We start from the raw sequence: 13707 nt of genomic DNA on the forward strand, positions 1-13707 counted from the left end.
GTGACCACCATCACAGATGGACCCCAAAGTCATGGACTAAATGAACTCAATGGACATTTTGTGGACATTTTACAGGCATTTCATGGGGGTGGTCCATAGACTAAGGGAACGATACCTGTGTATTGTATCAAAGGATGGGAAGGGTGGTGGTGGGTAATGAGGATGTATTGGATAGTGTCAGACCTGAACATGACGTAAATGGTATGGAATAAGGGGTGAAGAATGTGCTGGTTTTAGCTGGGACAGAGTTAATTTTCTTCACAGTAGCTGGTATGGGGCTGTGTTTTGGATTTGTGCTGGGAACAGTGTTGATGACACAGGGATGGTTTCGTTACTGCTGAGCAGTGCTCACACAGAGTCAAGGCCTTTTCTGCCTCTCACCCCACCCCACCAGCGAGGAGGCTGGGGGGCACAAGGAGCTGGGAGGGGACACGGCTGGGACAGCTGACCCCAGCTGACCCAAGGGATATCCCACACCGTATGGCGTCATGCTCAGCATATAGAGCTGCGGGAAGAAGGAGGAAGGGGGGGATGTTCGGAGTGATGGCATTTTGTCTCCCCAAGTAACCATTACGTGTGATGGAGCCCTGCTTTCCTGGGGATGGCTGAACGCCTGCCTGCCGATGGGAAGGAGCGAATGAATTCCTTGGTTTGCTTTGCATGTGCGGCTTTTGCTTTCCCTATTAACCTGTCTTTATCACAACCCACGAGTTTTCTCACTTTTACTCTTCCGATTCTCTCCCCCATCCCACGGGGTGGGGGGGGTGAGCGAGCAGCTGTGTGGGGCTTAGTTGCTGGCTGGGGTTAAACCACAACAGGGTTTTCAGGGGGCCACTAATTATTTTGGTAACCACGAGGAGTTCCCCAGGTCTGGCCAAAGGAAATGGATATGTCACTGTTGCTAAGCAGCCTCAGTCAAAACGACAAGACAAATTGGCCTTAAACATGCTGAATTCAGTATAGTAGTATTTGTGGAGAACAACCATTATCTTTGTATGTTTGACAAAAGTTAATTGTCTCTTTTACATTGACAGAATTGGTGTAGTAGTCAGCCTGTCCCTGTATAGGAGAGAAAAAAAAAAAAAAATCCCTCATTTAGAAGCGATTCATTAAGTGGCATTAAAGCTGTCTCTGAAGACAAAATAATCTTTTTAAAGAGGACTCAAGGTACCGAGAAGGAAGATTAATGCCTCAGCTATTTTTCAATTATGCAAGCTTTCATTTATTATAGTATACCTGGATTAACTCTTACTAAGCTGCGTGCTTTGGAAGGTAGGGCTGGGAAGGGGGATGTTTCATGCCGCTGGACGAGTCCCGCGCTCGGCGATGGATAAGCGATTCTCTGCACGTGGCTGCTGTGCTGGGTGCGAGCGGCACAGCAGGAGGGTGCCAGGCGCTGCCCCTCTAAGCCTCGCTGGTAGCAAAGCTATTACGGTTTTGCAAAAGGAGTGTTTGAAAAGTATTTATGGTGCTTGAATATTTTTGTGCCGGTTGCATTCTGCTTGGTCGTCCTTTTTGGGTGTGTATGTGTACGTAGCCTCCCCCGTGTGGTTTGGGTACTGACGGGCTCTGGTTTCTGACCGTAATTCAGTTGCCTTCTGTGATCGCGTTCGTGGTCCTTGCACAATCAAATGAGCCTGAATTCTTCTAACACACTGGGGATATTTTTATTTCAGTATGATTTACGTCAGAGGTTCCGGTAAAGCGTAATTAAAAAGGTCTTATTGATATCTCTACCTTCATTTTTTTTTTTCCTTGCCACTGCTTCCTAGAGTGCTAGTCTTTTAATTGAAGTAGTGAAGAGTCCATTTAGCAGGAAGGTGGGAGGAAACAGCCTGAAAATCATTCATCTAAATCACTCCACTGATGAAAACAGTTGCTCACTACATCTATCATAATTTCTTCTAAGTGTCTTACGAGAGATTAGTTGCTATACCTATGCAGATGCACACATGCCTGGTAGAGCTACGCAGACCTTACCATCGAGGGCAGTCGCACCGGGCTGTGGAAAAAGACAGCTTGTTGCAGGTATAAATAATGCACCAAAAGCAGTTACCAGATGAAAAGCCATTTTTGTGTTTTTCCAGTTGCAGTAGTTTCATAAAATGCGCCCCCTCCCTACCTTGCACTGGTGTGCTAGGCAGTTTCTTTTCTTTAAGTATAAGCGAGGCCAAAATCTTCACCGGGCAGCTTTGGTGCTCCCATGGGTGCTCCTGTCGGGGACAGCACCAGCACAACCACCCCTGCCCTGCAGCTGGTGTAGGGCCAGCGGGGTTCAGCAGAGTTTGCATTAATACTTTTCCCATTGCTCATCAATCAACTACCGTTCGCTATTGCTAGGCAAAGCCAGTTCCCTGCGAGATGTCCCAGCTTGGTGGCCTCCACGATGGAAGGGGCTGGAAGACAGCACTAGCAGGTTTAGTGCTAGCAGAAGATAACTGTTCTGGGTGCAGGTTTGCTGGGGGTCTTGAAAGCCTCCAGAGCCAGGGGAGAAGCAATAGCATTGCATGCATCTTTAAGTAAAGCACTCAGAAAGGCAGCTTTTTCCTTGACTTCAAGCACCATCTTCATTAGTTTCAAACCATGTTTCTACTAGCAAGTCCAAGATACCTGCATATAAAGTCCAGGTCCTCTGAAGTCACATCCCAGTTCTCCGCATTGGGAATAGCTCTGAGAGCATATTAAAATTGGTGCAAACAGCTGCCAGAGCAGAGTGGCGTGAAGGTGGAAGGTGCTGAAAGGATGCGTCCACGTGAGCCGCTCCTACCCCTGCTCCTGTACTGCAGGTAGGTCCCGAACATAGACCGGCCAAAAGTCTGTGAACAAAATTCTGGTTTACACAGAGAAAATATTTGCAAAGCTATGCAGAATTCAGCGCAGAGTGTCAACCAAGAAGCCCAAAGAAACCAAACTTCAAGCCAAAACGCTCTGACTATCTGAAAATGCATGATTTTGATCATTATCTTAAAAAAAAAAAAAAAAACATTTTGTTTCAAAATTGAATGCTCTCTAGTCATGGGGAAAGGGTAAAAAGCTGCTTAAAGCAGCTTGGCTCAGGCAAGGCCTGAGCACAGATGCGGGGCTGGCTTTGACCCCACGCCACCGGGCCGGGGCAGACCCTGTTTGCTGCTCGTTTCGGCTGAGCCTTGCTGCTGCTTGTACGCTACTGGCGGGGAATAAGCCATCACAGCATTTGCTTTTTGCTTTGTTATTGACTCGCTCAACCGGGCAGTTGTAAAACCCCCAGCGTTTACGTTAGCTCGGGCACTTTGATCTGCAGGCAGAGAAGTGGCTTTGGGCCGAAGCCAGGGGAGGTGCTGCCGGGAGGCGGGCAGCCTCGGCGCGCCCCTGCCCTCTCTCCTGCTGCCACCCATCGTGGCTGATCTCCATAGCCCATAAAATCTATTTTCTGTGTTTATTTTCTAAATAAAGCTGAGAATTCATGCGGTTGCAGTAGCGCAGCTGCAGTCTGACCGCTGGGGCTTGGTCTCTTCTTGCTCGCGCTGGTGTGGAGTAAAGCACGAAAGGTGGCTGGAAGCCTCGGCCCTGAGGAGGTGGAAATCCCTGCGGAAGGCTGCTTTCCTGCGGCTGAGAAGCACGCAAGGGGGCTGCTGAAGTTGAAATTATTGCTGGGGCTTCCGCATCGCGCGTGTTTGAATCGGTAAAAAACATTAACGTGAGAGTGAATGGGTTTGTTCTGACATAATTGGTTGAAAAAGTTTTTGTGAGGATGGGTTTGGCTCAAGGGTGGCTGGCTGCGACCGGTGTTTGTGGTGGGAAACAAAGGCAAAGAAAACCCTTCTGCGACACGGAAAATGTAAAACTTCACCTTGCAATTTCTCCCTTTTTGGCACCCCCGTCCGAGGGCGGGAGCCCCGTGAGCCTCCCCGGCAGCAGCACAGGCTGGAGGGGCTGCGGGGGCTGCTCGGCCCTCTGCTCGCCCGGGGCGGCGAAGGCGCTCGCCGCCTGCTGCGCCCGGGGGGGCTTCTGTAAAGCACCGCTTCGCGTGGGACGAGCCGGAGCCGCTGCCCGCGACCGAAAAGCCTCCTGCGCCTTGACTCGGTCCCCGCTGGGCGCGGCGCTGCCGGCGGCAGCCGGCCGTGAGGGGAGGGGGGGAGGACACAGCCCGGCGGCGCGGGCAGGGCCGCAGGCGCGCGGGGCGGCCCGCCGCGGGGGCGAGCGCCTTGCGCCCCTGCGTGCCCGCTGCACGCCGCAGGCGGCGCGGCTCACGCCCGCGCCCCGGGCCCGCTGCTGCCCGCCGCCGCCGCGCGGTGGCGCCATCGCACCGGAGAGTGGGTGCCCCGCGCCGCGCACCGGCCCCCCCCCCCCCCCCCCCCGCCCCGCCCCGGTCAGGGCGGCGGCACCGCCGGGGGAGGGGGCGGCCGGCGCCCCCCGGGAGGCTGCCGAGGCGCGCTCCTCCCCGCGGCGCGGCGGCCCGGGGGGCTGCCGTCGGGGCGGGAGGAGGAGGAGGAGCCCCGGCGGCAGCGGGCAGAGGCGCGCATGGAGCGGCCGGGGAGTAACGGGAGCTGCCCGGGCTGCCGGCTGGAAGGGGGTCAGCCGGCGCGGGCCGCCACCGCCCTGGCGGCCGTGCTCATCTTCACCATCGTGGTGGACGTGCTGGGCAACGCGCTGGTCATCCTCTCGGTGCTGAGGAACAAGAAGCTCCGTAACGCCGGTGAGAGCGGGGCGGGCGCGGGGCGGGCGCGGGGGGCGCGGGGGGCGGCGCTGCCAACTCGCCGGCGGCGGGCGGAGCGGAGCGGCCCCGCACCGCACCGCACCGCACCGCGCCCGGGGCTCCGGCGGCCCCGCACGGCAGCGCTCGCCGCGGGGCTGGGGTCGGCGGGCGACGGCGGCGGGCAGGAGGGTGACGGGCGGCGAGCTGCCGGCGGGCCGGAGTAGCACCCGCGCGTCTCTTCTCTCCGGTGACCCGAGGTGCCGCTGGGGTTCCCGAGTGGCCGTCTGTCTGTCCGTCCGTCCGTCCCGTACCGCCGCGCCTCTCCTCCAACTTCTCGCAACTCCTCTCTGCCAGCGGCAGCTGCACATCGAGGAGCCCGGGCTCACGTCGCGACTCGGGTAGAGCCCGCGCTGCCCCAGCGACAGCGGGAGGGGAGAGCGGCGGCAGCGGGCGCTGGTACCGCAACCCCCGGCTGCCAGGGGCCGGTGCGGAGGAAGACCGATCGCATTTTTAAGACGAGCCTGTTGCAACGCTGAACACCTGCTTTTATGTCCCAGCCTTGCATGTGTTCGGGCGTTTTCGTCTTGAAGATGTGCTTCAGACGACCAGCGGAAAGCAGAGTGGAGATTTTCCGTGTCTTTTCCATGGGTAACTTGAAAGTCTGTTTTGGAGTTTTATGTAGTGACCCCACTAATGAATTAATCTAGGAAAATAGTTAAGTTGGTGTTGATATTAACCATTTTTAAGAAGGCTGTATTCTTGCCTTCAAAGTCTTGTTATTTTAGCCAAGAAATAATACCAGATATAAATTTTAGTGAAGACGTAACACTGGATATAAATTGCTCTATAAAGAGTTTCAAGTAGTCTGCGCAGTGCTGCTTAAAATGTACCGTAGACTATGTTTTGCTAAGGACTACTCGCTGTCTGCTTTTACAGTGAAAGACATAAAATGGCCTTTAGTTTTATAGCTTGTAAAATGGTTTTAATGAAACATCTCCAGTGTTTATAATGTGTAAGACAAAGTTGTCAGTGTTTCGGAGATGCTGATCTCTCTGTTTCTCTCAGTCTTCTGTAAATACGGAGTAACTCAACGGAGTTCGGTAAAAGTAGCGGATGGGTACGACTGATGGGACGACTTCCCCCCGGTGCCTTTAACATTTGATTGATTTATTAATGATAGCACAGAAATGGCTATTGGCTTGGGCAGGCGCTGGAGGCAGCGACCTCGACCAGGGAGCCGCTCTCTGACTGGTACACGAAACACGGCCCGTAGCATCCACAATATGCGAACACACTCCACTGGGGTTAGGAGAATTGTAATAGAGTTGGGAAAGGGATTTTCCATTCTCTTCAGCTTTGCTTTAAAACGTGAGCGCTGTGAGCTTGTGATCAGTGGTTCTGGGAAAGAAAAACAGAGATACCTTTCCCTTCTCCCTGAGATAACTAGTGGTTTATTTTATCTGGCTGGTTGGGCAGCAAGCAGATTTGGAACTATTTAGCTGCTTTTATCATCTTTCAAATTGTTAATCATTTGGATGCATTTCATGTCTTAAGACTGCCTCCGCTGTGAGTTGAGTTAAAGTTCCTGTGAAACAGAACAGCTTTCCCTTGAAGTGACCGTGGAGATATTTTCCAAATCTTAATCATTGTCAGTAGCCTGTTGTCTGCTCTACGTGCAAGCTGTCGGGATGTATGAGTAAAACCAACACAACTGAAATCTTCGTTAACCTCCCTGATTTGAGGGGAGGTGGCTCTCGTTGCGCACAGAACTTGAGCGTGGCTAGTGGGGAATTCGGTGTTACACGCTTCGAAGCGGTGGTAGGTGTCGAGAGACCCGTCCTGCTTCACCGACCTGAGCGTCGTTCCCCCTTCAGTCAACAGCCTAAACTGGGAATGCCTTTGCCAAGTCGCTAGAGGGGTTCAGCAGTGGGAAAGCAAGGTCGTCAGACTGACGGTGATGGTCTGAAGTTCAGCAAGGTCAAATGTCTAACCAGCATCTAGCTGTTGTCATCTTGTTTCGCTGAAAAGATCGTGTGTGTTTAGGATGTTCAGACAACATCCCGCACCTGGCCGTGTTGGCGAGCAAGCGGGCCGCCGGCCGCCCTGGATGCAGAAGGAGAAGGCGGGGGTCTCGGCTCAGTCCGTGCTCCTCCTGACGTGAGCAGCACTGTGAACGAGGGGGGCTCAGCTGGAGCGCAGCAGCCAGGTTGAAGTCCTTTGGACAAAGAGTTTCTCTGCTCCTGTTCAAACCTCCCTTAAGCCAGTCCAGTAAATGAAAAGGACACCCGTTATGGATGTGTCAGCTCTTGCCAACTCCTGGAAGTGCCAAGCCCTCCATTTCTGGAGCAAGGTCGTTGGGAAGCTAGCAAGAGCCCAGCTACAAGGTCATCCAGCTGGAGCTAAAACTGTATCGCCAGGATAAGCTGGATTCAGGCAGGGATGTGAAACTGGCACTGCTTCAGTGGCTGTGGTGGGTGATCGCTCCTGTGGGGATGGGGTTTTTGGTCCATCCCCCAGACCTCTCTGCAGTACTTGGCACGCCTCGGCACCTCTGCGCAGCCTGTAGCTACAACGGGCAGGGAGTACGAGTGTGGCTGTCAGCAGGGTCTCACAAGGGGCACCCTCACCCGTGTGGTCAGCTGCCGGCAGAGCACCAGCAGTTGCCTGGAGCTGAATGAGCAGAGGGAGGTGAGTGATGCTGTGGGCAGAGGAAATCCAGATGCACTGAAAGCCCCAGGCTTCCTCCGTGGGGGACAGTTCACGTCCACGGTTCAGTCAGTCATGCTGGAGAACTCCTGGCGTTAAGCTTTCCTACAGTAACATCCAGCTACTGGGACGCTCGGAGCTGCTTGTATGGTCCGAGAGTATGTCCACAGTGCAGGACATTTACATGATGAAGCGTGAAGGACGTGGGGAATAACTCTGCTCCTCTGGCAGGAGAGATGTCTGTATGTTTTTATGGGAGGCAGGTGAGAAGGGGGTGAACTTTTTTGGCAGCTGAAAGCCTTCACAAACCTGGCCACCCTGCTATCCCTGCGCTGGTGGAGTTTAAAAGCAAAGGACCTGACCTGTAAAACTTGATTCCATGATTCTGTAAAACAGATTCCATCAGTCTGTAAAATTCTATGACAGAAAAGATTCTACGATTCTATGAAATCACCCCGCTCCTCTGTCTCTGTGGGAAGGTGTAACGTGTGTCGGGTGGGTGCTGGTCTGTCCTGTGGTGTCACTGGAAGGTGCTCAGAGCGCGGAGCACAGATTAGGACCCACATAGGAAATCACAGGAGTGAGCCGTGTGTTACGTGGCACGTGCAGGATCACGACCAGCCGAAGGCTGCTGCCCTGGCTGAGTCTACAGCTTTTCGTTTGCGCATCCTGCTAGCTTTACAAGTGTGAAAATCTGCACTAAAAACAGTCAGTATTTTTCAATGGGTTAGCCTGTTCTTTGGGCAGAGGTGCCGGAAAGACCCTTCTCTAGCTCTCCCGAGCTGGCTGCAAACTGAGGCCCGCAGCCAAAACGTGCGTTCCCCGAAAACCCGCATCTCCCACCAGCGCTGCCTGGGGCGTCGCATGCAGAGGGGATTTCTGCCGCCTCGTGGGCCCTTTTCCCTCGTGGAAACATCGTCTCTCCGGGGAGCCGAAGCCTCCGTGGGGGCAGGCGGCACAGGTATAACTCCAGTGAGGTCACCGGGCTCAACCAGCTCTTAATCCTCTGGATATGCGCTCTACACTGATGTTTGCTAGCGCTGGGGATTTTGTTCTTAGACTGTCACACCGGCCAAAGTCAAGCGTCACACAGAAGTCTGCATGTATTATGTCAACACAGTTACCTTTGTCAGCCAAATGTGTACTCTTAGAAGAAATACTAGATCAGTTTGACAAGCCCTGCGACCAGAAAACTGCGTTGACTAGCACTAATTGTGTTTCCATCTCCGAACGCTGGCCATTCCCTGCCTCTGCCGGGCCCGCAGACAGGGTAACCAGCCCGCGCTTCCCGGATCAGGCCCTTTGCCCTCTGAAAATATTGGCACAACGCTAAGTTTTTGTTTGCTTGAGTGGGGTTTTTTATTTATTGTTCCAAGACCTCTGGAACTTCCTGGCTGGCCTGGGACATGCTTCTCTTCATTTATTTTTTTAAAAGTCAGTGTTAGGGATTTGGTGAGCTCCTTCATACGCTCTGAAGTGCAGGTTTTCTAGTTACAGATGTGAAAAACGGTTAGCAGACGGTGTTGGGTATCTTCCCAACTTGCTTCTCGGAGAATTTTGTTATCACTGAGATAGAAGTCATCCTTGTCTGCAAAGATAAAAAGTAATGCTTATGCTTTCTACATCTTCTGTATCAGGATAATTTCACTGTACTTTTTTAGCATCAAGCCTATTGTATTGATAGATTGTTGCTTTTTATTCTGATAATACCTATTGCCATTAGGGTTTTTTGATATCTTTTAGCTTTCTTTATAAAATGTGTAGATTTCCAGCTACTAATTTTATAGTGGATTTTCTATTATTTGTTTCGTATTTTATTTATTTTTTAATTTGGCTCTTGTCTTAAAAAATTCTTTTAACCAAAAAAACTTTTTTTGAATATAGTATTGCCTTTTTTGAGGGAGAGGAGGGCTCTACTAAAGCATCTTTAAATATCTCCTGATAAGCATTGTCACATTTGCTTATATTTGTGTGTTTTCTCTCAGTTATTGTTGTGTCTGATTGTTTCTAGTTTTGGGAAACTGACCTTTTAGAGATGTTGTGTTGGACCATGTTCTGTTTCCTTATCTCAGATGCAGTTGGGAGCTGTGATTGGTTTTCTTCCAGCTACTGCAGGATTTCCTTGTCCTAGAAAGCTATCTATTATATGTAGGTGTGTTGAGATTTTTTTTCTTTTTTTTGAATTTTTTTTTTAGCACCACAAACCCTCCAGCATCTGCCACAAGCCTGAAGTTACATATTTTCTTTCTGTACATTGCACGTAGATGCTTCAGGAGCTGCTCATCTCTTCTGCTGATTCATTTGTCTATAGCAAACTCCCACCAGTGCTTCTGATTTATCCAGCCTCTGACCCTCTGAAATGTCAGGGACTCTGCAGCACGTGTCTTGGCTTTCTGGTGGGCCCTGTTGAGGGAAATGTGCAGTCTGAAGGTTGCTGGGACTTTAGGGGACCCTGGAGCTGCACCCCTTCCCCTCTCCCTGGGTCCTCTAATGTGGAAGGGTGACACCCGGCACCCCCTTGCTCTTCAATGGGGATGGGTGCCCGTGACACCAAATGAGTGAGCTGCTGACAAATGGTCTCGCTGTTGCTTCTCTGCTGTTGGTGGGAAATAATCCATGACAGTGTTTGCTTTTAGCTTCGTTATTGACTCACTCAACTGGATGGTGATGAATTTGCCATATCAAGCTGACTGCCAGCGATGCTCCCTGTGCCGTCAACCATGGGAACGTTAACTGCAGCGACAGGGCTGCTCCAGAGAAGCCTGGCTGGCGCTTGGCACAGTAATTGTGGGGGCTGTAGAGTTGGTGCAGAGAAGCTGTTGGAAGCGGTCTGTTGTGTGAGCAGTGGGGGTGTACCCCAGTGCACCCCGTGGGCTGCGGGAGCGGTGGAGCAGGCGTGCTGCTGGGGAGGTGTCGGTCCCTCCCAGGGGCCCTCTGCTGCAGCCCCCTGCCCCTGTGGCTCTGCAGGTGGGTGCTGGAGCGGGGCCATCGGCCGCAGGAGGTGGGAGAAGCGAGAGCGACAGCGGGATAAAACCCGTGAGAAAATTAATTTGAATTAAGGTAAAGTGTGAGCTTTAAGTGTAATAGCAGTGTAAAGTGAAGAACAGTCTTAACCTGTTTTTTCCTAGAAGGTGGTTTGCATAGTGAGGCACAGAGGAATAGGGCTTTGCTTGGTTCGTGGCACAGCCCCACAGCCCAGCTGATTTGGAGAGGTCTCTGACAGCATCATCTTCATGTGCCCCAGCTTTGGTGGGGTTTCAGGTCGGGTTCCCGACCCTTGCTTGTCTCTCCTCCCAGCAGGGAGGCGCTGGGCTCCTCCTGGGCTGCGGGAGCAGCGAGGTGCCCGGACTGCCGAGGAGGAGCTCAGCGCTGCTGTCCTGCTCGGAGCAGCGCTCGTGGCCCCGTGCTGTGCTGCTCCCGTGCTGTGCTCCCGGAGCTCCGGAAGAAGCAGCAGCTCGCTCGGGTGTGAGCGGTTCAGAAGTGTTTTTGGAGTGCAAAGCCACCAATTTTTGGTTTTGCCTTTCTTCTTTTTTTTTTTTTTTTTTGCTATTTTTTCCAGGAAAAGACCCCCCCTCCTTACAGTTCATGTAGATGGGAGTATTTTTAGGAGTGCTGGATCTCAGGAGCCCCTTTGTGAAATTTGCTGAACTTCCAGCAGAAATCTCTATTCCTCCCCCTCCCGTGACACGTTGGTTTTCAGGACAACCCCCACTGGGAGCGGGACTTGAACACAGAACCTAAGTTGTGGATGGGAACAGAGTTAAAATACCGCTAGTTGCTCGGTAAGCGAGCAGTGCTCAGCATGCGCTTCAGGTGTACCGGCAGTTTGATAGCCAGATGGCATGTGGTCAAGCCAGTGAGTATGTGATAAATATATGATTTGAGAGAAATGAATCAGGTTTCCACTAGAAACAGTAATTCAAGCATTTCTGAACAGAGGCATATTTGTCTTTGCAAAGTGTTCAACGAAAGTTTTGTTACGTGTTGGTGCAGGGCTCTATGCAGTTACCCTCAAATCAGCTGAAACAAAATTCCTCTGATTAGGAAGATCTGTGTCTTGTAGCAGGCGCAGTAAGGCCCTGCCTCCCCGGGAGGGCCACCCTATGGACCTCAGCAAGGGTTAGCAAGCCAGGTTCAGCCTGGTGCTGAGCTCCCTTTCTTCCTCTCTGAATCCGTCCAACCCCTTTGCCCTTCCTTGCCTATAGCAAAGGCTTTTCTTTTTTTCCTTTCAGCCCCCAAAAGCATTACTGTCCCAGGACTTGATGCTCCTGGAAGATCTGGGGAGCCGAGTACTGGCTTAGATAATAGCAAATAATTAATTACCTTGCAGACAGTCCTTCAACACAAGCTGGAATGTGTTTCGGGAAGAGGGAAGGTAGGCATACGTGCTCAAAGTAGCTGTTCCCTATGTGACTTGTGGAGTGATTACTTAAAAGGCTTAAAAAAATATGCGATGGCCTGTAAATAAAATGGAAATTAATTCCAGAGATGGGTTTTGTTTGCCTTTTTTTTTTTTTTTCTTTTTGCATTTTCATTGCATTTTGTTTGCTTTTCTTTCTCTGCGCAGGATGTTTAATCCCTTCCAAGTCCGTCCTGCAGCAGAGAGCAGGGACGGAGGAGGACAGGACCGTCCTTGGGACTGGTTGGCAAGGAGGAGGCTGTGCCACAGTCCTAGGACACTCCTGTCCACGACAGCCCCGGTCTGATGGGACTGCTTTTTGTGGAAGATGTAGAAGGAAACCTGTGGCGCAACTTTCTCATGTTTAACTATTCTCATTCCCAAAAGTTGGAGGGAGGACCAGTGAGTCCTTGTCTTCTGAGACCGTCCACTTGATGTCTTCTGTTGAGAGACCTCAGATCTGGCTTTGTTGAACAATCCCCAGCATCGCCTTCAGATGCGATGTTGACAAACGCCACGATGGCTGCGGGGGACGGAGGTCCCGCAGCCCAGGGTGCGACCCGCCCTGAATCCCTGCTTGTCCTTTGACTTAGATGCAACCCCCGTGGGCCTGGGCTTAGTCCTGGACACCGGCGCTGCTGGGGAATGAGTGTGTCACGGCTGTGGATCCCGGGCCAGCATAAAAGGATCCAGGCAGAGATGGGTTCGGCGAGGCCTGGGGCAGGAGGATGCGCAGAAGGTGAGGGAGGAGGGGGATAAGTGGGAATGCTGATGGAGTGGTGAGAATCCGGCCACAGTAGGAAGAGTGGTGGCGGGATGTGCCAGCCACAGCCAAAGTGAACAAGGGCGGGCAGGAGGATGCTCAGACGAACCGAGCTGCACCTCTTCCCCATCCCAAGGGGGAAGGTGGGGAGAACTGGCAGCTCTGCCTGTTGCAGACATTCGTGTTCGACAGTGAGGGCAGGTGGGCTCAAGAGACCCTGATGACTTCTGGGAGGGAACGTAGCTGGCCCCGTGGGTGCTGAGCAGGCACGCAGCCTGCAGTTCCCATGGGCTCTACAACCTGTAAGTTAAATGGAGTCTAACGTATTTCACCTTACTCCTGGCCCTGTTTCTGGTCTTCACATCTCAGCTGTGAGTTTTGTTTCTGCAGATATTGCAGTAGAAATTAGAGCAAATTGTATCTTAATGGGGTGGGTGGAAGCCACAGCAGAGTCACATTTGGATGCGTTGGGAACTGGAGCCCTGGCCCGTGCTGCCGGAGGGAAACGCTGCCCGACAGCCAGGCCGGAGGGAGCAGCCTCCCCGGTGTCCCCGCTCCTGCGAGGCGTGGGCTGCCCGCACGAGCCGAGATGGGGGCACAGGGCTGTCCTGTGGCTTCAGCTCTGTCCTACTTGTGGGGACATTCGCCAGGAGGGATTTAGGGAAGGGAGATGTTCTCCAGGTGGCCCAGGATTTTCCAGTGACTTCTGCAGGGTGACTAACTTGCTTTCCTCTGTGCTGCGGGGTGAGGAGAGCCTATTGATTTAGGTGACCACAGCGGCTCAAGCCAACCCTGGGACTTGCATACCTACATGGCATAGGGGGGTTTGTGGAGCGGGCAGCAGGTAGATAAGATAAGGAGGAGTAAAGAACTGGGGTCCTGGTGCATGGGAATGGGTTTGGGTTCTGCTTTTTGGGTGGAACTGCTGGAGAAAGGGAGGAGATGATCTGTGCTCAGGGCTGCTTTTTCTGTACCTACCCAATCCACTTACTTATTCTCCTGCTTGTGTCTGCTGGCCGGTTTCAATGGCAGGAGCCATCCAGATCTTGCTGTCCGCCCGCTTCTTCTTTGGCCCTGAGTCCCATCTGCTGAAATACTCCTGCCTGGCCTTTTTAGTGTTGTGCATTTGCCCTCCCAATGTGTTCATCAGCACTCGGCTTTCGG

At 52.5% G+C, this 13707-nt stretch overlaps 1 protein-coding gene across 1 annotated transcript in view; it reads left to right on the plus strand.

Annotated features, from left to right (window-relative positions):
• Nucleotides 1-4500: 4500 nt before the first annotated feature.
• The window catches only part of GPR50 (G protein-coupled receptor 50), a gene marked incomplete at both ends in the record, with an annotated part of 44043 nt that continues 34836 nt past the window's right edge, over nt 4501-13707 (plus strand). The window contains one exon of the mRNA XM_082323088.1: nt 4501-4675. Within this exon, the coding sequence (XP_082179214.1) occupies nt 4501-4675 (175 nt within the window). The remainder of the gene's footprint in view (nt 4676-13707) is intronic.

This window comes from Platalea leucorodia (genome assembly GCF_965183815.1).
Source record: "Platalea leucorodia genome assembly, chromosome: 10".
NCBI lineage: Eukaryota > Metazoa > Chordata > Aves > Pelecaniformes > Threskiornithidae > Platalea > Platalea leucorodia.